We start from the raw sequence: 25,920 nt of genomic DNA, 5'->3' as shown, positions 1-25,920 counted from the left end.
AACTACATCAAATGTCCCATCACTTAGTTTTAATTAATTTCTTCCCTCAGCTGTTCTAGTAACCATAATATGACATGGTGGTAGCATCCAAATCATACTCTTCAGACCAATGGTCTTGACTCAAGGTCAAGAGATCTGCATTCAATTCCCAGTTCTGCTTTAATTTGCTCTGTGTGCTCAGTTAAGTCACTTAATTCCTCCAAGCTTTAATTCCCTTTCCAGTAGAATGAGAGGATTAGATCATATAGTGACCTTATAGTGTGAAAAACTACCTAATTGTAGATTTCTATTCCAGCCCTATTTTGTTTTACAGGAAGACCCAGGCAGAGGACCTTAGTTTTAAGCATTAATGTTTCATGAAAGTAAGAACTTTTTATAGTCTTTGTCTTTCTCTATCTGCTAGCATGGTACTTAATAAATGATTATTGCTTGGATAATTGAAAAATCACGTTAATTTATTCAATAAGCACTTATTAAGCACTTTCTGTGTACTAGAACACTGTTCTAGACACTGAAGATTCAAAGACAAAAGCTTCCTTACCTTCAAGGGGCGCATATTCTTTTTAATAGTCTGAAAAGCACTAATGTAGGATCATATTAGTGATGATCACGGGAAAGCAGATTTAAAAATAGGAGCACATGGTACCAAAATATACTTTGAAAGCAAGTATAATGTAATAGAGAAAATTGTAATGTGGTCTGGGAAAACCTACAGATCACAGAACACCAAAGCCTCATGCTTACAAAATCCAAAAGGCAGCCCTTTTGCTGTTGCTGATAACCATTCTGATACCTGCTCCATCAATTTGAGGAGCATTTTCCCTAAGAGGTAACAGTGAACTTCATCTGCATTGTTCCATGATTTCGTGTTTGTCGGTCATTATGTTGCTCCCAGTGCAAGTCCTTGTCTCCTCCCCGGGAGGGCTCAGTGCCCCTCATTTCCAGAGTTTCTTTTGGGTCTGGGGGCTCTCTGCCTTGTTAGGAGATATTCCCTTCCTCAGGTCCCAGCTGTTGTTTCACAGGGGGAGGAGCATGAACCCAGGAGACCCTTTTCCTGATGTAGAATTTCCCTTAGTATAGATTTTCTCTTTCTGTTTCCAGAGTGGGTGTTTGTTGGCCTGGTGATCTTGGGAGTGTTCCTCTTCTTCCTCCTGGTTGGGATTTGTTGGTGCCAGTGCTGCCCACACAGCTGTTGTTGCTACGTCAGATGCCCTTGTTGCCCGGACTCCTGTTGCTGTCCTCGGGCATGTGAGTGAAAATGAACATTTTGAATTAACATTCAGAATTGTACCAACCTCACTTTCCCTTCCCCAAAGCTTTCTTCTCACCAATGGGCTGATCCTTCCAGACCCTCATCCTTGCTGGAGATCCCTGAGGAACCAGAGCATCATTGCCTCATTACCAACAATCCCATTCCCATGTCCCTACCTTTTAACCCACATATATTTCTCCTTCATATGGAGTCTTCATTGATTTCAACGAAGGACAGATTTGAAGGTAAGAGGGCAGATTTGGAATTCTGAACTTGGAAGGGCTAGAACCCCTCAACCCTTTCACCAAGGACTTCAAGGGTATAGCAAACAAGCTCCTTTTCCTCCAGAGACTAACTAAAATCCCACTTATTCCTATAGACTTCTCCAATCCTGGAGACTATTAAAGGAAAAGGTATCTTCCATACTTAGCATTAAGGCAACTTCCTAAGAGAAATTAGGGTTATTTATTCTTCCCTTCTGCTAGGGGAGGGGGCTGAGATCCAGTTAAGGGCATCCCTAGCTGTGGGTCTCCTCTCTAAGGACTAAAGCAGGATTCTGATTTTAGACTGGGTTGCCAGGTTGTTTTGTAGAGGATGCTTTCTTAAGTGTCAGGGGCTGCTAGGATGGTACCTAGAGCCATTTAATTACCCAGTTTTGTCAGATACTAAACACTATAATTCCACATACCACTGTCTTTCAGCATAGCTGGAGGATTGTAAGGGGGTGGGGAAAGTGAGCCTGATGAGTCAGTTCAGGGGTGGAAAATAAAAATAATTTTGAAACCAGGAATTTCCTTAGGTTGTTCTGTTGGCTATAAATCCTAGGGATGTGTGTGTGTGTGTTTAAGTGAGAATTGTGAGAAGTTAGTTGGGGATATAATCTATTTTTCTCTTCTCTTCACAGTATATGAAGCAGGGAAAGCTGCAAAAGCTGGCTATCCTCCCTCTGTCTCCAGCGTTCCTGGTCCTTACTATATTCCCTCTGTTCCTGTTGGAGGAGTCTCCTCTTCTGCCATGCTGATGGATAAGCCACATCCACCTCCCTTGGCACCAAGTGACTCCCTTGGAGGAAGCCAGAGTGGTAAAAGCAACATATATTTTTCTTACCCTTCCTCATCCTGCATAGGCTCCCATCTCTGTTCCTTTCTTAGCACAGTCAACTCAGTGGAGCTATTCATTCCATGGATGGAATCAAGAAAGCAATTCCAATTCAATGCCCATCCGTGGTACCAGAATTTCCAAGGGCAAGTGGACATTGTTTTTCTCTTCCTCTAGGCCTTAGAAAAATAAGAAGTACAAACCAGAAAATAATTCATTCTACTCTTCAGATCTCTAGTCAATCAACTGAAAAGTTATCTGCCATCATCTTAGGATTATATTAGATATCATTTTAAAAAAACATATAATACTTAGTTCCTGTCCTCAAAAGCATATAATCTGGTGCTAAATTGTGTAGGACTATTTTGTACAGTAGTGATTCAGAAAAAGGAGAGTTTATTGTGGGTTAAGGTAGGCTGGAAAGGTTCCATTTCATAGAAGAGGTGAGTTTGAATGTTGAAGAGATAACAAAGGACAAGAAAGAGCACTCCCAAGTTGGAGAAAATAAAGACCAACAGAAAGGAGTGGTCAGGAAGACCTTTCTGAGAATGGTAAATCAGTCAACAGTGGTATCAGATTTTGAAGGATTTTGAAAATCATTGTAGAGTATTGGGTGAGTAAAGAGCAGACAATAGATTTGCAGTTTCACATGCAATCATTAAAAAGTATACAAGTTATGGAAATGCCTGTTTTCTTCCACAAATTAAAAAAGAAAATATTTTAAAGTAGTTTTTAGGAAAACTAGCATGAAAGCAGTATCTAAAATGGATTGGAAGAAGTAAAAACTGGAATTAACAGAATTCAGAATGCTTTTGTGTTCCACTGAGCCAAGTGTTGGAAATGGAAGCAGAAAAGATAAGATGAATCAGAGACATTGTTCAGTGCAGTGAACCAAAGATTTGTTAAGTGCCTACTATATATTAAATGCCTACTGCATTCAGCAAAAAGGTATAAATGGCACCATACCCTGCCTTGAGGAGCTAACTATCCATTGGAGAGAACAAGATAAATATAATCAAAGCCAGAATGTGGCAAGTGCATAGAAGAGAAGGATGGGAGATTTAGGAAGGAAGGAATCCTTTTCAAGATAAGGGAATTAAGTCCCCTTCATGGGTGAGGAAATACTTAAAATTGGGCTTTAAAGGAAAAGAGGATTTTTTTTTTTAAAGCTGAGGATGTGAAGTCTGTTTCAGGCAATGATGTGTGTGTGTGTGTGTGTGTGTGTGTGTGTGTGTGTGTGTGTGTGTGTGTTGTGTTGTGGGAGAAGACAGATACTCAGAGGTGGGAAAAGACATAATGAGAACAGGTGGTTGTCTAATTTGGTTGGAACACAGTGTGCATGAAGGGAGACTATTGTGAAACAAGTCAGCAAGGATACATTACAACTAGATTATGGAGGCTTCGGATACCAGAAAAGAATTTTACAGGTGAAATTGGTATGGAGCTAACACTAATTATAAGCCTTCACAGAATATAGACTCTTAAGGTAGAATCTCTCAGCCTCTAGATCCGCACTCATCAACAACTTGTGGATAACTAGGAGGGAAACGTGAGATAGTTTGAAGTTGTCAATTTGGTCTAAGTTGAGTTTGAGCTCTCAGTATGGTACAGTGGAACATTCTAATTAACTGTCATTAATTCGCTCTATGACCTTCAGCAAATTACTCTGAGCTTCCATTTTTTCATTTATAACAGAGGAATTAGAGGAAAGGATCCCTTTACTTTCTTAAAAATTATTAACAACCTCCCTGCAAAGAGCTTTTTTTTCCCCAAATAGTTACAACCATTGATATTTACCATAGGAGGAATCAAAATATTTTAATATTATGAAAATAGTTTTTTAACCAAGTAGATTCTAGGTCCTTTTTTTTTTCTTTTTAAAGAATCACTGGAGTAAGCAACATCTGAGTTCCCTTTTCATTTTGAAATACAATAACAAATCAAAATTTCCTGCAGGCATTTGCAAAAAATGGGTCTGGAATGTGAAAGATCAGGGCTAGAAAAGTGACCTGCAAGTTCATATGTATGCATAGAGAAGACAGTTAAAACTTAAGGAGTGGATAAAACCTCAGTAAGGAATAAAAGCCTGATTTTTTTCTGTTTTTATTAACTTATTGATATTGAGTAACAATAACAACTTTCTATAGCCAAGTATATTTCATTGGATAAAGTTGGGTCTTATTGGGGACAGTTATTATTTTTAAGTCTCAAATATCAGTCAATAAGCACTTTTTAAGCATCATCTTCTTACCTCTCCTTGAGAAGCTTACATTCTATACAAGGAGACAACATACACACACACACATATATACAACATAACTGTGGAATAAATACAACAATTTTTTTAGGCAGTAGGAAGTACTACTAGGAACTAGAGGATCAGGAAAGGCTTCATGTAGAAGGTAGGACCTGAGCCTAGTTGTTTATTTATTTATTTGCTGAGGCAATTGGGTTAAGTGACTTGCCCAGGGTCACACAGCTAGGAAGTGTTGAGTATCTGAGGCTACATTTGAACTCAGCTTCTCCTGACTCCAGGGCTGGTGCTCTATCCACTGCACCACCTAGCTATCCCGGTGAGCAGAGTTTTAAAGGGAACAAGGTATTCCAAAAGGAAGAGGTGAGGTATCTTCTAGGCATGGGAAAATGGAGACAGAAAATAGAACATCACATGTGAGGAACAGGAAAAGGTCCAGTTTGGCTGGACTATAAAGTATGGGAAAGGGAATAATGTGTAATGTAGGTTATATTTGAATTATAATGGGCTTTAAGAAAACAAATAGAAATTTATATTTGATCCTCAAAATAATAGGGAGCCAGGAGAGTTTTTTGAGTAAGGGAGTGACATGGTTAGACCTATTTTTTAATCATTTTGGCTGCAGATGACTGGGACAGAGAAGAGATTTGAGCTTGGGAGTTAAGAGAAGAGGCTATTGCAATAATACAGGCAGGACGTATTGAGGTATTGAAGCAAGATGGTGACTATGTGAGTAATGCGAGTAGTGACAAAAAGAGGAAATGTTGGATGTAGAAATGATAAGATTTGATGACTACATGAAGGGTGAATCAGTCAATGATCATGCAGAGATTGTGAACTTCTGTTGCAATGGGAAGATCCTTGCCAATAAGAGGGAAGTTCAGATGAGGATAAAATGGGGGGAAAAGATTGTCTCTCTGTGTGTGTGTTTTAATAAAGCTTTTTATTTTTCTTAATACATGCAAAAATAATTTTTAATATTCACCTTTGCAAAACCTTGTGTTTCAAATTTTTCTCTCTTCCTCCCCCTCCCTTAGATAGCAAGCAACCCAATATATGTTAAACATGTGCGATTCTTATAAACATATTTCCAAATTCATCAAGCTGCATAAGAAAAATCAGATCAAAAGGGAAAAACACATAAGAAAGAAAGAAAAATACAAGCAAACAAACAAACAACAAGAGTTGAATATGTTGTGCTTTGATTCTTCATAGTCTTCTCTTTAGATGCAGATGGCTTTTTCTAAATCTATTGGAATTGCCCTGAATCACCTCATTGTTGAAAGGAGCCAAATCTATCACAGTTGATCATAATATAATCTTCTTGTTGCTATGTGTAATGCTCTCTTGGTTCTGCTCACTTCACTCAGCATCAGTTCATGGAAGTCTCTCCAGGCCTCTCTGAAATCATCCTGCTGATCATTTCTTATAGAACAATAATATTCCATAGCATTCATATACCATAATTTACTCAGCCATTTTCCACTAGATGGGCATCCACTCAGTTTCCAGTTCCTTGCCACTACAAAAAGGACTAACAGACATTTTTGCACATGTGGGTCCCTATTTCTCCTTTAAGATCTCTTTGAGATACAGGCCCAGTAGACACTGCTGGATCACACGGTATGCACAAGTTTGATAGCCCTTTGGACATAGTGAAGAAAAGATTTTAATTTCTCTTTTGGACATGTTGAGTTTGAGCCTATAATATATGTGAATTGAAACATCATATAAGAGATGGGAGATTTGTGAGTGAAAGTCAGGAACTACATTAAGACTGAATATATACATTTGAGAATCACCTGCAGAGACTATAATTAAACCCATGGGGTTGATTAAATCATCAAATGAGAGACTATAAGAAGAAAATAGAAGAGGGTGCAGAAGATAGCTTGGGGGTATCTCTTTAGTTAGGAGACATAATACAAATGAGAAACCAGCCAAAGATTGAGAAGTGAGTGAGAGGACAGGAGGTGAAGGCAATGGGCATAGACAACTTTTTCTACTTTGTCTGTTAAAAGGGAATTGGGACCAGTTGTGAAGGGTTTGTGATGCAAGCCCAGGCAAAAGGCTTCATTTTGGTTTTTTTTATCATCCATTTTTTGGTGAGAGAAGAAAAGCCAAAATGTTTAGTTTAAAAGCCAAACAGAGGAGTTATTTTATTCTAGAGGCAACAAGAAACTATCAGAGTTTATTAAATAAGAGTAAAAAATGGTCAATTTTTAGGAGAATGATTTTGGCAGATAAATGGAAGATGACCTGAAGAAGGAAGACAGGGAGATCAGTTTCCTCCCCATGCCCACTGTCTCTGCAGGTAGCTTCCTATTCTGACTTTCCTTTCCCTCTTCTTTCATGTTTCTTTCAACCTAATTGTACTGGGTACTATTTGCCATTTTAACAAATCTTTGCTCAGGCATTTGGACATTCTTATTCTTAGCCACTCCTTATGATGGAGCTCTCCAGTGAATTTTTGTGACATTAATGGTGTTAAGTGGAAGAGACCTAATGTGATGAGCTTATGAGGTAGAGTGGAAAGAGCATCGGGTTTGACTCAATCACCAATTGTGCTATTTTGGTCAGTGGATCAGTAAGCCTTTATTACATATTTACTGTGTGCCAAACACTGTGCTGGTTGTTGGGGCTCCGTTTTTCTCATCTGTAAAATGCCTAAGTATTTGATTTCCTACCTCAAAATTCTATGAAATTTATACACAGATGATATATCTTATACCATTATACTCAATCAAGTAGATAATTTTTCTATTTAAACAAACCTATGGTGAATTTTGATGTAAATAGAGCAAAACACTTTGTATGTTTTTAAATCATATTTTTATTGATGTTCTTTGTTTTTACTTCCCGTCTCCATTTCTGACTGTACTCCTCTCTTTACAATCAAGGGAGCTATGCTTTGTAACAAATTTCAGAAGAGAGAATAAATAACAATTAGCAAAATATTAACCTTGAGATTATATGTAACATTCCACATGCCTATATTCCTTTTCTAGAATAAAAAGGAGGGGAAAGTATAATTTTCTTTTTTCCCCACTTAATAGTATTCTACTTTTTCCAATTATATATAAAGATACTTAGTTTTCAACATTTCATTTTTGTAAGATTTTGAATTCTGTATTTTTTCCCCTCCATCACCTTACCTCCCTCTTTCCTAAGTCAGTAATCAATCTGATGTAGGTTACAATGTACAATTCCATTAAACATATTTTCAAGTTAATGAAAATAAGATGCTTTGATCTGTATTTTATTGCCACAGATCTTTCTCTATATGTGAAAGGCATTTCCCATCACAAATCTGTTGGAATTGTCTTGGATCACTGGATTACTGAAAAGAACCAAGTTTATCATAGTTGATCATCACACAGTCTTGCTGTTACTGTGTACAATGTTCTCCTGGTTCTGCCCACTTCACTCAGCATTAGTTCACCTAAGTCTTTTCAGGCTTTTAAGAAATCTGCCTGTTTATCATTTTTTATAGATCAGTAATATCCGGAGAGGTATATTTTCTTAACAATTCTCAGGGACCAAGTTTGGTCATAATTACACAGCATTCATTTTCACTTTTTTGTTCCTTTCATTTGCATTATCATAGTCATTGTTATGTATTGTTTTCCTGGTACTGCTTATTTTTCACTATGCACCACTTCATATAACTCTTCATTTTTGTCTTTTTTATCATCATGATTATTATTTACATCCTTAATCCAGCCTCCCACTTTACCACCTGTGTGAGTTTAATAAATAGCTTTAGCCGATGATAATCCGACAACATTAGAAAAGCATAAACATAAAACAAGCTGAATTTTCATTTTTTAAAAAATACTTCTCTGAAAGAAAACAAAATCCCTTGAATCCAGGAACATCTAGGTGGTACAGGAAATATAGAGTGCCAGTCCTGGAGTTGGCAGACCATGAGTTCAAATATGGCCTCAAACACTAGCTACGTAATCCTGTCTGCCTCAGTTTCCTCATCTGTCAAATGATCAGGAGAAAAAATTTGCAAACGACTTCAGTATCTTTGCCAAGAAAAACCCAAACAGGGTCACAAATAGACACAACTAATCAATAAAACCACTACAAATATTCCTTCGCATTCAGGTACACACACAATTTGTGTAACTAATCCCAATCAATGGGCACTTTACTGGGAGCCTTGAAACTAGTATTCTCTCGATCCTGCCTCTCTTGACTTGAATCCTGTCTTTCTCTAACAACACAAAGCTAATCCTTATCATTTACCATTGAGGAGATTAACTTTCTGCAGAATAGTTGGGGTTCTGGCCCAGAAGGACACTACTTACATAAGTTTTCAGTGTCATTTCAGCCCTAGAATGGGAATGGTACATCTGGGTGAGCCGAGGAGAATACTGCAGATTCTTGGCATTACAGAAAAAAATCCAGACATGGTCCAGATATACAAAAATCCCCAAATGACTCTAGCAGGGAGCAAGAGCTACGCGCTGTGCAACTTGGCACATTGGATTGCTTCAGCATGTGTGCATTTTCAAGTGGATAACCAGCCTGCTCTTGAGGAAGAAGGCAGAGAGGATCCATTGGGCATGCTGGTTAGGATTTGTACTCCTCCTGCCCAGATAAAAAATGCTTTCTGGAGACAGAAAGCCTGAGCAAAGGATTGCATTCTCTGTATACAAAGAAAGAACTCTAGTTTGTTGGAACTAAGGAAAATAAATAGCCGTGGACTTGGAACTACAAGTACTTGAAGAAAACTGGAATTTGAGAGTTAGAACCTGGTCTTATAAGCTTTTAAGAGACAGCTAAATTCTCCAGATAAAAATGCTTTCTGGAGATAGAAAGCTGAGTAAAGGGTTGCATTCTCTGTACGTGTATATGTATATGTATATATATATATAAAAGAACTCAGAGCTTTAGTTTGTTGGAACTAAGTAAAGGAACTTAAATAGCCATGGACATGGAATTACAAGTATTTGAAGAAAATTGGAATTTGAGAGTTAGAACCTGGTCTTATAAGCTTTTAAGTGAGATAGCTAAGTGGTCCACTGGATAGAGTGGTAGACCTGGAGTCAGGAAGACCAGAGTTCATTCACTAGTTATATTGCCTGAGCAGATCACGTCCCTCTGTGTCCCTCAGTTTCCTCATCTGTAAAATGGGAATAGTAATAGTATCTACCTATAAAGGGTTGTTGTACTTTGCAAAGTGCTACATATGGTAGTTATTATTATTATTCACATATTATCCCAGCTTCTTCCTGAAGCATATTAAGACTAGTGCCAGCTGGGGGGTGTACATGTAGCTTGCTATCCAAGTAAACTCTTTCTAGCCCCCTAGTTTCTGAATGAGACAAATGCCCAGGGCACCTCACCAGAAAGTAGAACCTCTCTTCCTTAGCTTCTTACACTGCCTAGAAGCCTAGAAATTTCCTGGACTTTTAATAAGAATTCCCGGCATCTCTGCAATCATTTTGAGACTTCATAGGCTCTGTTGGCATTTGTTTGTTTAGTGCCTCAAAACCAAAAGGTTCCAGGAGCACTTAAAAGAACATACCAGTCTTGTAAAATCAAAGAAAACAAAACCAGCCTCCTGACCCACGCTGAATGAGCTTGTGTTGAAGTTCCCAACAATGAATGGCTTGTGTAGCCCAGGGACACCCCCTGCCTCTCTTGTTAATTATCATCGAGAGTCTGGCTGGGGAATAGAAGTACTTAGTCATTGCTCTGATGTCTCATCAGTCCCCAAATGTCTCTTAATTAGTACTAATCCTCTGTTTGAGTTCTAAAGCATTTTCTAGCCTTGACCCCCTTCCCTTTCTTTCCAGTCATCCTGCCCTTTACTTCCCTCCCTGTTCCTCACCATCTAGAGCCTTCTTTTTACAGAGCTTGGCACATATTGGGCTTGTAATAAATGTTTCTTTCTTTTATTTGTTTGTTTGTTTATTTTTTGCTGAGGCAGTTGGGGTTAAGTAACTAGTCCAACACTTCTGCTAGAAAGTGTCAAGTGTCTGAGGGCACATTTGAACTCGGATCCTCCTGACTTAAAGGCTAGACCTCTGTCCACTACACCTGCCCCTAAATGTTAATTGATTTTTGACTACTAGTTCCTCACTCCTTCCAGCCTAACACCAGCTTGCCTTCTGGGACTGATGAGTAGACTAGTGTCTTGATGGGTAGATTTGTGAAATCTTGTTTACAATTCTGATAATGTGTGTATGTGCCTGAATATGCATAATTACATAATTGTACTCTACATACACATATGACATGCAAAAATGAAAGCATTACTATATTCCCTCCTGAATGGATATCCCCTTGGGGATGGAATATGGCAGCTATTTCACCATCCATTAAAAAAATACACAAATTGTGGAACTAAAGTATGACGCATCAGATTGAATTTGCTGGCATCTCCTTTCCAATAAAATAAAAACTGGCTCATCTAACAAACTGGAGAACCCGAGATGTGAATATCCTGATGATATTTTTAAAGATCTTTATCAAACCTTAAAGAGCTGGATTTCATTATTGTTGTTGTTGTTAGTGCAAAGACTTAGACTGGACTAAAGAGAAAAATTATATAAATCATTCATTGACCCTAAATTGAAACCTGTTTTTTTAAAAAATCCAATTTTCCAAAAATGATTCTAGCCAGTAGTATTGCATATTTCTTATTAAATTATCACCACCATTTTGGAATCCCCCCAAATTTAGACCATTAAAGAAGCATAATAACATAAAAAAATCCCAGCTGCTATTGGGTTTTGTAGTGCCAGTGAGCCATAATAGTTCAGATTGGGATGAAATAACTGTTTCCTCACAAATGATGCTAATCAATGAAATTATCTAACAGAAATAAATGTTGTTTCGGTGTTTATTATGGGCTAAGTATGTTGCCAAGTACTGAGGACATAAATAAAAAAGTTATCAATTTCCTTTCCTTCAAGGAATTTACATTGAAAAGACAGAGGCATCTTTGGGAAGTATAGGACAGGGAACGTCTGGTCTCAGTTTTGGTCTGAGAGACACACAGATTGTATGAGTGATGGGAGAGCTGATTGGCACAGACTTTCCAAAAGCACGGATAGTACTGATTTGATTACTGTTCCCAGAGCAGAAGGAGGGAAGAGGAGAAATGTTAGGAGGTGAGGTAGAGATAATACATTTTGGATTTGCTAATGTGGTGAATTTGAATTTTTGTTTTGTGGATTCTGAAAGGAATAAAATCTTGAAATGTGTTATTTCTGTAGATTTATGTGAATGATGTGAGAAAGAATGAGCAAAAGACCAATAAAGTATTATCTGATCAAAATAAAACTATATCTTCGCAATCAGGTTAGCTACTGATAAAGATTGAGAATCCCAATGAAAACCTTCATGTCCCCTAAGCAGATTTCTCTCTCTCTCTCAATGAATGTTAGGCAAAAATCTGAATGTTTTTGTGAGTTACAAAACAGAACTGTCTACACCACTAAAATTTGTAAAATTCTAATATAGTCAAACAATAAAACTGTTAACTCTGTGGTAAAACTAACTGTCACTGTGGCTGATCAATAACAGGATTTTTAACTTCAGACTTTAAAATGACCATATCTTTTTTCCCCTTTCTTTTTTTTATTAATTTTTATAATTATAACATTTTCTTTGACAGTACATATGCATAGGTAAATTTTTTTTTTACAACATTATCCCTTGTACTCCCTTCTGTTCCGAGTTGTTCCCCTCCTTCCCTCCACCCCCTCCCCTAGATGGCAGGCATTCCCATACATACTAAATATCTTATAGTATATCCTAGGTACAAAATATATGTGCAGAACTGAATTTTGTTGTTGTTGCAAAGGAAGGATTGTATTCGGAATGTAAAAATAATCTGGGAAGAGAAACAAAACAAAACAAAACAAAACAAAAAACAATGCTCACAGTTTACACTCATTTCCCAGTGTTCCTTCTCTGGATGTAGCTGATTCTGTCCATTATTAATCAATTGGAATTGGATTAGTTCTTCTCTAGATTGAAGATATCCACTTCCATCAGAATACATCCTCATACAGTAAAAATGACCATATATTTTAAGGAGGTATTGCCAAGTTCTTTAGCAGCTGAAGCCCAAACTGATGACATATCTGAGACATAAAGAGATCCAGGCACCATCTTCCCTCAATGGCTTCCAATGTTCATTTGAAGAGCATTAGAAATCCCTGAAGACCCAGATGGCATGACTAGGAAATCAACTTTGGGTTTTTGGAAGAATAGTGAAAAATTAGGTTTCAAAGTATCTGACTTGATCTGTATGGTATCACAATATGTATAGTCATGAATTTTGTGAGAATGAGACATATCTAAACTGTGTATATGGTTCAGATTATTACTTCAACTGGGATCAGTTTAAGAAATTCAGGATATTTAGACCTATATCTAAAGGGTAGGAAAAGAAGGAAGGGAGGAAGGAAGGATAAAAGAAAGGGAAGGAAGGAAGAAAGGAAGGGAAGGATGGAAAGGAAGGAAGGAAGGAAAAAAGGAAGGAAGAGAAGGATGGAAAGGAAGGAAGGAATAGGAATTGGTTTTATTTGACTCAGTCCTGGAAGGACAAGATTCATGAAGTAGAAAGTACAGGAAAATGAATTTTAAGTTGTTATCATTAATCTTCTTAATAATTAAGGTTGTCTGAAAAATATAATTAAAATTATATTTTTGCCTCACTGGAGCTGGTTAAAGGGATGCCGATTGAACATTTGTCATGATTATCATAGAAGGCATTCCCCTATGGGGTGAAAGTTGGGTTAAATATGACTTCCAAAGTCTCTTGAATTTCTCATTTCCCTGATTCTAGATGCCCTGTCTCATTGTTAGGGAATCATATCCCATGTATCACTGCTTTCTCTCACCACCCTGGTCTTACTATTTTTTGAAGTTCTGTTATATTAAAATGTTAGGCAACATGAAAATAAAGTCAAGGAGAAAAGGGCAGGACATTCAGCAACCCTGGAATAAAGAGAGAAACATAGGGAGAGGACTGGACCATTAGAGCATCCTTACTTAGCCTGTTGCCATCTGCCTGTGCTAAGCCCAGAATTTAGATTACTCTGCATTCTGACTGATGACATTGGCCTGCTTGCCAAGAGAAAGGCAGCCAGATTTTGTTTGGACACAATCCATGATATAAACATCAGTGGCAGGAGGACAGCACTTGGATATGACACATCTCTACTGATCACCACCTCTTTGACTTTGAACAAGTTACTTTCCTTCTCTGAATATGCATACTTTAGGATTAGAGAATACAAACCTAGAGCTGCAAGAGATCTCACAGATCATCTAATTCAACCTAATTTTACAGGTAAGGAAACTGAGGCACAAATTAAGTGACTATCCCAACATGACATAGGGAGTAAATGTCAGATATGGATCAAATGAAATAATGGATTTTATAGAGCTTTTAATTTTATTATCAATTATTCTCCCTTCTCTGTCTCTTTCCTTCCCTCCCTTATCTCCCTCCCTTCTTCTCTCTCTCCTCCCTATAGGGGATGAATTAATGAATGAATCAGTATCATTTTAATAGTGTTTAACTTTTAACACACATGCATAGTTAAGCAAAATAGATACCCATATTGCCGATGTTCAAAAATAAATATTTCATTCTGCATCTTGAGTCTGTCACTTTCTCTCTCTTTCTCTCTCTCTCTCTCTCTCTCTCTCTCTCTCTCTCTCTCTCTCTCTCTCTCTCTCTCTCTCTCTCTCCTTCCTATAGGGAATGGATTAATGAATGAATCAATATCATTTTAATACTGTTGAACTTTTAACACACATGCACAGTTAAGCAAAATAGATCCCCATATTGCCAATGTCCAAAAATATATGTTTGCTTTCTGCATTTTGAGTCATCACCTCTGGAATATGGTTAGTCATTGAATTCATCAAAGTCCCTAAGTCTATCAAAGTTGTTTGTCTTTACAAGCAGAATGTGACTGTATTGACTGTTTTCTTGGTTCTGTTTGTTTGAACTTTACATTCATTGATAAAGTTTTCTCAGGTTTCAATGGACTCTTTAAAAATAACATTGATATAGATATATCTACATATCTATAAATATATAAAGATGTCAGCCATTGCTATTAGTTAGCTTTACTTACAGATTCCCTCTGTCTAAAAAGGCCCTCCTTACAAGCTTATTTCCTACCCATCTTTTAGGACCATTTCTTTCATTTTCTCCTATTTTCTCAGCAGAAAATAGGCTCTTCTCTGGACTCCTATGATACTTTGTACCTCTCATGTTAGAGTCTTACATCCTATCTTTTATTATACTATTTATGCACATATTTTCTCATCCTTTCTAGACTGTAAACTCCATCTGGTTGAGATCTCATTTATAATGCAATTTTAGATTGTAGTAAGAGAAAATAGTGTCCAGAACAAAAGAGATAAATAATGCTCCAGAATTTGCCTTGAGCAGAGCACAGCTGGAATACTGTGTACAGTTGAGGGGCCCACATTTAAGGAAAGATTGTTGTTGTTTGTCCTTCATTTTCAAAGTGGATCATGACATTAAGGAGGTGATGACATGACATGCAAGTAAAATGGATTTAAGTGAGGAATAGATGTGCAAAGGCACCTGCCTCACTTTTCCCTCCAGATATATCTGGATCCAGATACAGATCAGGACATCTGGAGATGGTCCTGGGTGCAATGGGAGACCTAATCGTTTTAAAGCTAAGATCTTTAACAGGTCTCAGTTTGATTAAGGCCACATCCAGTGATTAAGGCTAGGTAGTAATTGAAGCAAAGAATTACCTAGAGAGAAAAAAAAATCTGAATAAAGAAATCAATAAATTGGGGAAGGAAGGACCCTTAGGATTTCTGACCAAAACAGAAATGATTATTATTTACATTCACGCTGAATCAATCCAGGACCCAAACAATGACCAACTGGGGCTTGGTCTGGGATCTATTGGCCAATCAGCTAGAGTCAGAGTGATCCTAAAAAGTGATTTCCCTTTTCACTGTGATTCTATGCTTCTGTAAGATCTTATAAAAATTAACCGCTTTAACCAGTCACCATTATTTAAAGCACTATTAAAATGGTATTAATTCATTCACTAAACATTTATTCAGCATTTGCTATGTTCAGGGCATTGTGTTAAATGCTTTGTGGGATAACAGACATGATTTTACCACAATCTCAGTCTTACAGATTGATAATTTAGCAAGAAGGGTAAGACATTTACACAAAGTGTAATACAAAATAGAATGTGATCAAGTTCCATAAAATAAGTATGAACAAAATTCTACTGGAATTCACAGGAGAGGGAAATTGTTGCTAGCTGGAGTGTTCAGGCAAGACTCTTCATGGAAGAGATAGCACTGGAACTCATCCTAATATATATGTCTATTATTTCTTATATATATATATTTTTTTCTGAGGCTGGGGTTAAGTGACTTGCCCAGGGTCACACAGCTAGGAAGTGCTAAGTGTCTGAGACCAGATTTGAACTCTGGTCCTCCTGAATTCAGGGCTGGGGCTCTATCCACTGCGCCACCTAGCTGCCCCCTGTTTCTTATATGTTTTGAATTACATAGAACTCAGATCTGATCTCACTTATCCTCTGAGCATTTTCATAAGCCCCATTGGGCATAAAGTGCAATTCTTTCCATTTTATAGATTTAAAAATTGAGGTTCAGAGAAGCCATTATCTGCTCACAGTCACCCACTGACTCATTGGTAGAGCGGAAAATGGATGACTGTTCTCCTGATCCCCAGCCCTGTGCTTTATCCAGTAGACCAAGCTGCCTCAGAAGAGACACAGCATTTTCGTAGGATAATTGCATTTTAATTGAACTGTCTGTACTACTCTGCAAACGCCTCTGCAGAGATGGGAGAGTGAGTGCTTGATAAATAAAACCATTATTACTAATAATTTCCTCCATGTAAGGATTTTAGAGTTAACCTCCAAGAAAAGGTGCCCCAAAAATGTGTGCTGAGAATCATCAAAAAATTTTAAAGCAATCCTACAATTTGAAATGAATGTGCAAGAGATGCCCAGCTTGTTCTCATATAATCAGTGCACCTGCAAATGTGTGTGTGGGTGTCTTTCACTGTCTTTAGTGCTGGTTCTGTGATTAGCGTACTGCAAAATGTAAAATTCTCATCTGTGATGTAAATAGAGCTTTGCCCACAATCAGGGCACGATGACCTACCTCCTCATAGATTTTAGAAAATTAGACCAGAGAATAGAAAGTAGGCTTTTCTCTAGAAGCACATACAATGCTCTTCATTACTATTTGTCAGTCTTTGTGAATCAGTTCCATTAAGAGTCAGAGCTTAACTTTCTGAAGTCCCTTCCAGCTCTGGTTTGCTGAGTTTAGGATCCCATGAATGTGAGTGCTGTCTTGAAGTATTAGAAAGGCATTTATTTATTTAGAGGGTGGGTAGATTTATTCTGTTTGGTCCAAGAGGCAGGGGTATAATATGGATACAAGATTTAGGATTGATGTCAGGAAAACCTTCCCTAACACTGAGTCCTCCAGATGTGGGATATGGGCAATTCATCATCTCTGGAGGTTTGTGAATAAAGCTGGATATTCACTTGTCATCTCTATTGTCATGGGGATTCTGTTCCAGAGATGGGCTGTTCTAAATCATTATAATGGCTCATTATCAGTGTTAAATCCTGTATTCAGGGAAGGGGTAGGCAACTCATGGCTCTTGCCTTGTTGGTGCTCAGTCAATCTAACTATAATTTTTTTTCATAAATGGAGAATCGTAAGCTCATTTGTTCAAGACCATAGAGTGATAATGGACTCTTACCTGGAGATTTTTAAACAGAGGCTGGGTGGCCACTTGAACAGAGATGTTGTGTCCCCAATCTAAATTCTAGCACCTTTCCTCTGTATATTTTTCCCATTTATTGTTTGCTTTAGCTACAGCCTGTTACCTTACTCATTAGACTCCTTGAGAACAGAATTGACTTTTACCTTTCTTTTTGTCCTCAGTGCTTAGCGGCTTCGTATGGCAGGTGCTTAATTAATGTTTACTGATTGACTGATTAGAAGAGATTCTTAATCAAGATATTAAGTGGTGTAGATGACCTTTGAGGTTGCTTCTTACTTATTTACTTTTATTTATATATGTATTCTCTCCTCCCTCCCTTTCTTCCCTTTAAACAAGCTCCTTGAGGACAGGGACTGATATTCATCTCTATCTTTGTACTGCCAGCACTGTATCTTGCACATAAATAATTGTATTCTTCCATCCTGTTCTTCTCTTGGCAGTTCGCAAAGGTTACCGGATCCAAACTGACAAAGAACGGGACTCCATGAAGGTGCTGTATTATGTTGAGAAGGAATTGGCTCAGTTTGATCCGGCCAGAAGGATGAGAGAAAGATGTGAGTAATAAATCTTCTGTGATTCGTTCCATGCTGGGAGCTCTGAGAGGTAGCCTACTGGCTAGTCCCAGGGTGCACAAGGGTTTGCCGAGGTGAGAACTGTCAGGGGGCCACGGCCTTGGAAAAATTCACCTTGAGTGGACCCAGGGAAAGAGCAGGTGGCTTCTGATTTGGTGGGTAAAGGAATCCCTTGTTATTATGTGACACGAGATCTGTGTATCAGGATCATTATCCTCATTGGGGGCTATCAAAACACTTGAAAGACAGAAAAAATATAATTTGTCAAAAAAAATCACCCCAAACCTTTAAAATGTTTTTTAAAAGCACCTAAAAATGTAGAGACTAAATTCTGCAGTTCACTGATTCAAAAGACCTTGACATTGAATTCTATAGACCTGGCAGCAGTTTTCCCTATAGGAAGTATTTGAGAGAAAACCACCTTATGAATCTGGCAGTCAGAGGCCTCCATCATCCTAAGCAACCAAGTAATGGAAGGCTTGAGGGGCAGAAAGAAAGAGAAAGGGCTGTCTCTCTTTTTGGAAGGACTTGTTAATTAAAGAGTCTCTTGGTGGCAGGGCCCCAGCCATGAGCTCATTCACAGACCTGGAGCCTATATAGCTGATGGAGATGATTCTTTGGGATAAATCTTTAGTCACCACATATCATTAGTGGCTGCATGTAGCAGGTCTGACATGTGAGGGCTAGTTATGGAAGGCCTGTTGGAGTTGGCTATGAGGCTCTCGTTCCTCCTTCTCCCTTCCCTGCCTTGATAGCAGGAATCTGTCATAATTAGGAGGTTCTGTTCAGATTAGGAGGAGCCAACACATTGCACTAGCTCTCCAGTCTAAAACTATCCTGTCTGAGGAGCATTCACTGCTGTATCCTCCCACTGCACCTACTATAAAAAGATCATCTCCAGATTGTAATGTCAGAAATACAGATGTCACTGCATTTGATGGGCTCGTTGTATGTGCTGTGATGATGGGTCTGCGTTAGGGCACAAGGAAAGGCCTAGGTGAAGGAGGAAGGCTAGGGAAGGGTGGCTGCTGGAGGAGAAAGAGGATCAGATGCTGACAAAATCAGAGACTGTAGTCAGTCAGCCAACAGAAATTTGCTAACTTATTTATTAAATACCTTTGTGCAAGGCACTGGACTAAATATTGGGAATATAAACTTAGAGATGAACCATGGCTCTGGCAACCTAGCTAAATCTAAGAGTTTTCACTAGATATTACAGATCATCATCATCATCATTATTATTATACCATTGCAGCTCTTGCTAAGACACAGAAAGGCTACAGTTTTTCTGGGTAGTTTAATTATACACAAGGAAATGGTTCCTTTACATAAGTAAGGAGTAGAGGAGAGAATAAGGCTGACTATGCACAGCCCTTCTTTACTCAAACTTAGCTCCCATGCAAGTCAAGACATGATACCTGTGCTGCCTTTGGTCCTCCACAACAAAAAAAGTATGAACAACACATTACAAATGAGAGCTAGACATTTTACGGCTTAGGGCTACCTTCTGAAGGTGAGCAAGGCTCACCTTTCTCATATATCATCTCCTTTTTCAAATGTTTTTCTTTTCCATGTTTGACTCTGATGAACAAGACCAGCAGATCCAAGGCTGCTGGGTGAAAGGCAAGCAAAAAAGAGGGAGAGAGAGAAAAACTAAAAGCTCCCATTATCCATCCTGATTCTTATTAGGAATTGGAAATATTTAGGATTAGTTCCAGTTTGTGCAGATCTGGCACAGGGCTTATTCCAATGATTTTTTTTTTCCTGAGGCAATTGGGGTTAAGTGACTTCAGGGCTGGTGCTATTCCAATGATTTTTTTTAAAAATGAATGTCCAGCTTTAGTTCAGTATAGTTTAGATTAAGCAAACTAACATGGTTCATTCTAGTTTCCAGGTTCAGACCCTGCCTACAATCCTTCTACAAGCAGTCTCTAGGTCTGCTTTGGGGCTGGAGGGAGAGGGCTTTCCCAGCCCCTAGTACTTGCTGCTGAGGATAATATGAGCTGGTGGTTGCCAGATTCATCAGGCTGTTTGGGGTTTTTACCTCTGTTAGGGAAAAGTGCTTACCTACAAAGGGAAAACTGCTAAAGAAGAATTCCCACATAGGGAAATTCCTTTTCCCAAAGCAGATCAGCCCCTTCTCTGCAATTTACAGTCTTAGGGACTTACTCCCGCAGGATAAGTTATTTACCCAGGATCACATGATGAATTTGTGTCAGAAGCAGGACTTGCATCCCTCTGGTTCAGGAGGCAAGGAAGCCGGCTTACTATCCATCACTGCCTCTCCTGGATCTGTCTCATGAGATAGAATACTCTCTAGTTACTGAGAGAGGCTGAGAAACAAGATAGACATTGGTTTCTTGTCTCCCTGTATGTCTGCCTCTTACCCTGCATCCTTTATATTCTATTAGTCTTGCTCATCAGTGTTGAAAAATACCGAGTATTCTCCTACTGAAGAGCAAAGCACAGAGAGGAAACATCACTTTTCTGAGCAGACATGGCTTAAATTGCAAGCAATTCCTGCTATTTCAGCATAACCCGAAGGAGCTTTGGTCAGTAACCCACCCCGAATTAGAGAATGAATAGGGTCCTCTGAGAATTGTTCTCAATGCCTTTGGCTTTGAGGGATCACAGAATAATGTTGTGTTGTGTCTCCCTTCCAGATAATAACACCATTTCTGAACTCAGCTCCCTGCATGAAGAGAATGGAAATTTCTGTCAATCTTACCGCCAGATGCGGAGGAAGCCTCTCCCTTCTTTGGCGAACATGGAGAGTGATGCAGACTATTGGACAGGTGTAATGGGAAACAGTGGTGGGTCAGGACATGGGCCCTCATCTTCCAATTATAACAAAGAGGATCGAGACAGCTTCAGGCACAGGTATAGAAATTTTGTTTAAAAGGAAAATGGAATTTAGGCAAAGGGGAGGGATAAATAGACATGGTGCAAAACCTAAGGAAAGCTGGACCTGCTGATTGCCACTCGTGGTTTTCCCATTCCGTTAGTTTGGTTGAGCTTTACTTTCCCTCCTCATATCTTTTTGATAATCCATTCAATTTCCAATGACATAATGAAAAGTCATGAGAACAGAGGTCAAACCTCAAGTTTCCTACATACATGAGCAGATTTCCATCTTAAAATCTATGATATTTCAAGACCACATAGAAAAATGATTTTTCCATCCTTAAGTATCTCAAACTACTCTGATGTTGTCAATGCCTCCTATTATTTTCTTTTAGTATAGATATTTATGTGCAAACTCCTCATCTCCCACTCAATTGCAACCTCCTTGAGGACAAGTACTTTGTTTTATTTTCATCTTTTTAGCCTCATCACTTAGCTCAGTGCCATATGTGCAGTCAGAATTGAATAAATAATTGTTGAATTCTTGGCATTCTATAATTCTTTGATGAATATCACAAATAATTCTTGGGTTTCTCCATTCCATAGATAAGTTTAAACAAGAAAACATTTTTAAATGCTGTTTTCAAGAATTACTTTGTTAGACTAGAGTCAAAACATTAATCACTTCCCGTTTTTTCTTTGAACTATGTCATACATCCTTTTTTAAATAATTAAAATTAAAATTTTTTCTTGTTCAAAATATATACATGGATAATTTTCAACATTCACCCTTACACAACTTTGTGTTCTAATTTTTTCCCTCCCTTCCCCTCACTCCTTCAAGTGATCCAATATATGTTAAACATAATACAATTCTTCTATACATAGTTTCTTACTTTTTTCTTTTTGCTGAGGCAATTGAGGTTAAGTAACTTGCCCAGAATCAAACAGCCAGGAAGTGTTAACTGTCTGAGGCCATATTTGAACTCAGGTCCTCCTGACTTCAGGACTGGTGCTCTATCCACTGCCCCTCCTACCTGCCCCTCCTATACCTATTTTCACAAATATGCTATACAAGAAGACTCAGACCAAAAAGGGGAAAAACCAAAAAAACCGAGAAAGAAAACAAAATGCAAGCAAACAACAACAAAAGAGTAAAAATACTAGGTTGTGGCCCACATTCATTTCCTACTGTCCTCTCTCTGGGCACAGATGGCTTTCTCCATCACAAGACCAGTGCAACTTATGCTTTAATCCTTATGAACCCTCATGCATCTGTTTTCTCATCCATCTCATTTGTTTTACCACACAGCCTCTAAAAGTACATTATACTGCATAGTAACACCTTCTCTGCTCTTGCTTTCTTACTGAACTAGAAGAGCGGTATATATTTCCATCCTTGGCTAATTGAATTTTGCAAAGGAACTCTGTTCACTTCACTATTTCCAAAGCCCCCTTTTCTCTGTACCCTGGGGAAGAAAGGAAGAAATATTGCCCAGAGGCTGCCGGAGTGGTAACTAGGCATATGATCACAAGAGAATCTCACAACCCTATACTCTAGTTTATTGCTGTTATCACTATGGATGTGAGATGTTGCTCCTTGATACACACCCCGGCCATGAGGCTAGGTCCCAAGTTTGGGAGGAAACGCTGGCAGGCCTCAGGCCTTGCTCCTACTCCGGGCCAGCTGTAGTGTCCCGCACTTAGCAGGTGCTCAGTGGGCGCTCCTGGTCGGTTAAGGTTGACCGATGGCTTCTTGGTTTGCAGCCAGCAGCGGTCCAAGTCGGAGATGCTGTCGCGGAAGAACTTTGCCATGGGGATGCCGGCTGTGTCCATGGACGAGCTGGCCGCCTTTGCGGACTCCTACGGTCAGCGGTCCCACCGAGGCGAGGGCAACAGCCAGGAGGCTCGCGGCGGGAGCCGCTTCGAGAGGTCCGAGTCCCGGGCCCACGGCGGCCTCTACCACGACGGCTCCTTAGAGGAGTATTACAGCAAAAGGAGCCGGAGCCGCGAGCCGCTGACGGACTCGGACAGGGGCTGGTCCTACAGCCCCCCGCGCAGGCGGGCCAACGAAGACAAACACCTCCCGCGCCTGGTCAGCCGGACCCCGGGGGTCGGACAGAAGTACGACCACACCTATCTGAGCAGCGTGCTGGAGAGGAAGTCCCGGGGCGAGGGCAGCAGCGGCGGCGGGAGCCTCGAGACCCCGTCCAAGCTGAGCTCCCAGCCGCTGCAGCGCAGCGGGAGCTACTACGCCTGGTCGCCGCCCTCGTCCTACAAAGCGGGGGCTGGACAGCAGCCGCCCTCGCAGCCGGACGAAGAGGACGACTTGGAAGACACCTTGCCGCCCTACAGTGAACTGGAGCTGACCCGAGGGCCCTCCTACAGGGGCCGGGATTCCTTGTACCACAGCAACTCGGAAAAGAAGAGGAAAAAGGAGCTCCCCAAGAAAACTGTGAGACCGTGGCTGGTGGTCCTGGTCCAAGGGGGATGAGAAGGGGACCTTCAGGCAGGGGACACTGACGGGCAGAGTCTGGCACAAAGCCTGTAGGGGAGCTCTTTAGGGCTTGGGTTCCGGGATTAAAGCGTCCGAGTCATCTAAGTCTGGGGGAGTGGGGAAGGGACTATCCTCTTTTATTCTATTCTATTCTATTCTATTTTGGCTGAGGCAATTGCGGTTAAGTGACTTGCCCAGGGTCACACAGCCAGGAAGTGTTAGGTGTCTGAGGCCAGATTTGATCTCGGGTCCCCCTGACTTCACCGCCCCAGCTGCCCCCACTATCCTATTTTTTAAAGGCTCACTATTCAAGTATGAATTGGGGTTCTTGGTGATGGGTGGAAAAAGGAAAGCAGATAGTGGTGAGAAGCGAGTCTGGGCCCTACACTACTCAAAACCAAATTTTGAAATCGTTAATTAGGAAGAATAAACACCTAAGAAAATGCTAACAAATATCACAAGATGCAGCATTCTAGAATTTTATCGTGAAAATGACTCCTGGATTTTGGGAACCATTGCGTCTTTGCAAACTCCCCTACAAGATTAGTGCAGGCTTGAATAGATAAATGGAAAAGCTGCTACCATCATCATTAACAACAACAATAAAATAAAAATATGTAGTTGGTATGTTTTAGGTTTTGTTCTTCATCTAGAGCAGGGTTCTTAATCTATGTTGTATTACCGAGCCTTTTGAGAGTCTGGTGAAAGGCTAAGGATTTCTCAGAATAATGGCTCTCAAAGCACAAAAATAAAATACACAAGATGACAAAGGGAACTGATTATACTAAAATATCATTAATTCTAAAAAATATATATTTTTTAAAGCTTATGGGCTACAGAGTAGAAAAAATCTTGCTCTAAAGGAATTATTTCCTGTTCAGTTATCAGTACTGCTTTATTGTAGACGTTCCAGTTCAGTTGTCAATAGATGCTTTGGGTTAGTTTTTCAGTGGTAGCAATTGGTTTATAGTGAGCCATCCATACTCTGTTTCTCACCTGATGCTTCCTATAACCAATGACAAGATAATGGAGGTAGGAACTATATAGGTTAGTCTGTAGCTAAGGAACAAAGCTTTTCTCTTTAGGAAGCTAAGGGCTTTCTCTAAGAATATCTTAGATCCAGCAACTGAACTAACTGGCCTAAGATAACAATCTTGTTATGAAGAATTGCAGTATTAGCTGTGTTCTAGGTGCTTTTTAATATATAGGGGAAAGTCTAATCTTTCTGTCAGTCAGGAAAAATTTATTTTGTTGTTGTTAGTCATTTCAGTCATGTACAAATCTTCATGAACCCTTTGGGTTTGTTTTGGTTTTTTTTGAAAGACATTGGAGTGGTTTGCCTTTTTTTTTTCTCTCTAATTCATTTTGCAGATGAGGAAACTGAGGCAAACAGGATTGTATGACTTGCTCAGGGTCACATAGGTAGTAAGTGTCTGAGGCCAGATGGGAAACGAGTCCTTCTGACTAAAGGCCTGGCACTCTATCCATTTCTCTACCTATCAGACCTAAATATTTATTAAGCATCCACTATGTGCCATGTTCCTACTATGTGCTAAAAGTTGGGAATACAAGGTCAAAAACAGACTATGTTCTTAAGATGCTCACCCTCTAGTTGGAGTGTCAATATGCAAGCAATTATCTGCAAACAAACTGCAAGCAGAATAATATAAACTAGAAATAATCTATAATATAATTAATATAATAATATAATATAAAAGAATAATGTTAACTAGAAATAATCAACAGAAGGAAGAGATCAAAATTGAAGGGAATTGGAAAGGTATCTCATAGAAGGTGGGATTTTAGCTAGGATTCGCTATAATCTAGAGAAGCCAGGAGATGGAGTTGAGGAGAGAGAGCATTCCAAGTGTGGGGGCAGCCAGAGAAAACGAGCAGAGTACAGAGATGGAGTGTCTTGTTAGGGGAACAGTATTTTCCCAAATAACCTGTTTTGTAAGTTTTATTTTAAGATTCATTAGCTGTTAATTCCTCTGTAGTCTAACTTTTCCCTCTCTTTCTTCTCTCCCCAGAATGACTTTCCAACCAGGATGTCTCTTGTGGTCTGATACTTGTTTTCAAGGCATCTCTTTGGATGACTAGAAACGAGGAGGTGACTACAGGAACAAGAATCTGACCCAAGAGCCAGCAGGCCATCAGAGATGGAAGACGTGATAGATACCAACTTTGTTTTGAGGAGACTCATCCTAAACTATAATGTCTATTGAATAAGCTCTTCAAGAAATGGATCAGAAAAACAGCAAAGAATGGGATTATTCCCATGTTTTTGATCTTAAGTGTTTCACAAAATTTGGGCTCTATTTCATGGAACCAGAACCAAAATGCTATCTTCTACTATGAAAGAAAGCTAGCTCTTGACCTCTTATCACCTGATATTGCCTCTGTTTGTGGTACACTTTCCACGTGTTGTATACCCTCCTTAGAATCCCTTTTGACTCATTTGGACGAGAACAAGAAAGGTGATTCTTAACCTTAAGGGGAGGTCTGCTGCTAGCATTTGAACATGGCCCTAAAGCAAAAAAAAAAGTACCCCTGCTCTTGTGACCATCTCTGTACTATTCATTTACTGTA

The 25,920-nt window shown here is 39.3% G+C and overlaps 1 protein-coding gene across 1 annotated transcript in view; it reads left to right on the top strand.

The window, feature by feature from the left end:
- The window catches only part of ILDR2 (immunoglobulin like domain containing receptor 2), an 84,015-nt gene extending 58,139 nt beyond the window's left edge, over positions 1-25,876 (top strand). The window contains 6 exon segments of the mRNA XM_074266494.1: positions 1,102-1,248; positions 2,157-2,333; positions 17,859-17,972; positions 20,654-20,870; positions 22,602-23,289; positions 25,362-25,876. Coding sequence (XP_074122595.1) covers positions 1,102-1,248; positions 2,157-2,333; positions 17,859-17,972; positions 20,654-20,870; positions 22,602-23,289; positions 25,362-25,397 — 1,379 coding nt within the window. The 3' untranslated portion in view covers positions 25,398-25,876.
- The last annotated feature ends 44 nt before the right edge of the window (positions 25,877-25,920 follow it).

The sequence above is a fragment of the Sminthopsis crassicaudata genome, chromosome 4 (genome assembly GCF_048593235.1).
Source record: "Sminthopsis crassicaudata isolate SCR6 chromosome 4, ASM4859323v1, whole genome shotgun sequence".
In the NCBI taxonomy this organism is placed as follows: Eukaryota; Metazoa; Chordata; class Mammalia; order Dasyuromorphia; family Dasyuridae; genus Sminthopsis; species Sminthopsis crassicaudata.
Note: the sequence above shows the minus strand (reverse complement) of the source record. Positions and strands in the feature narration are given on the sequence as shown.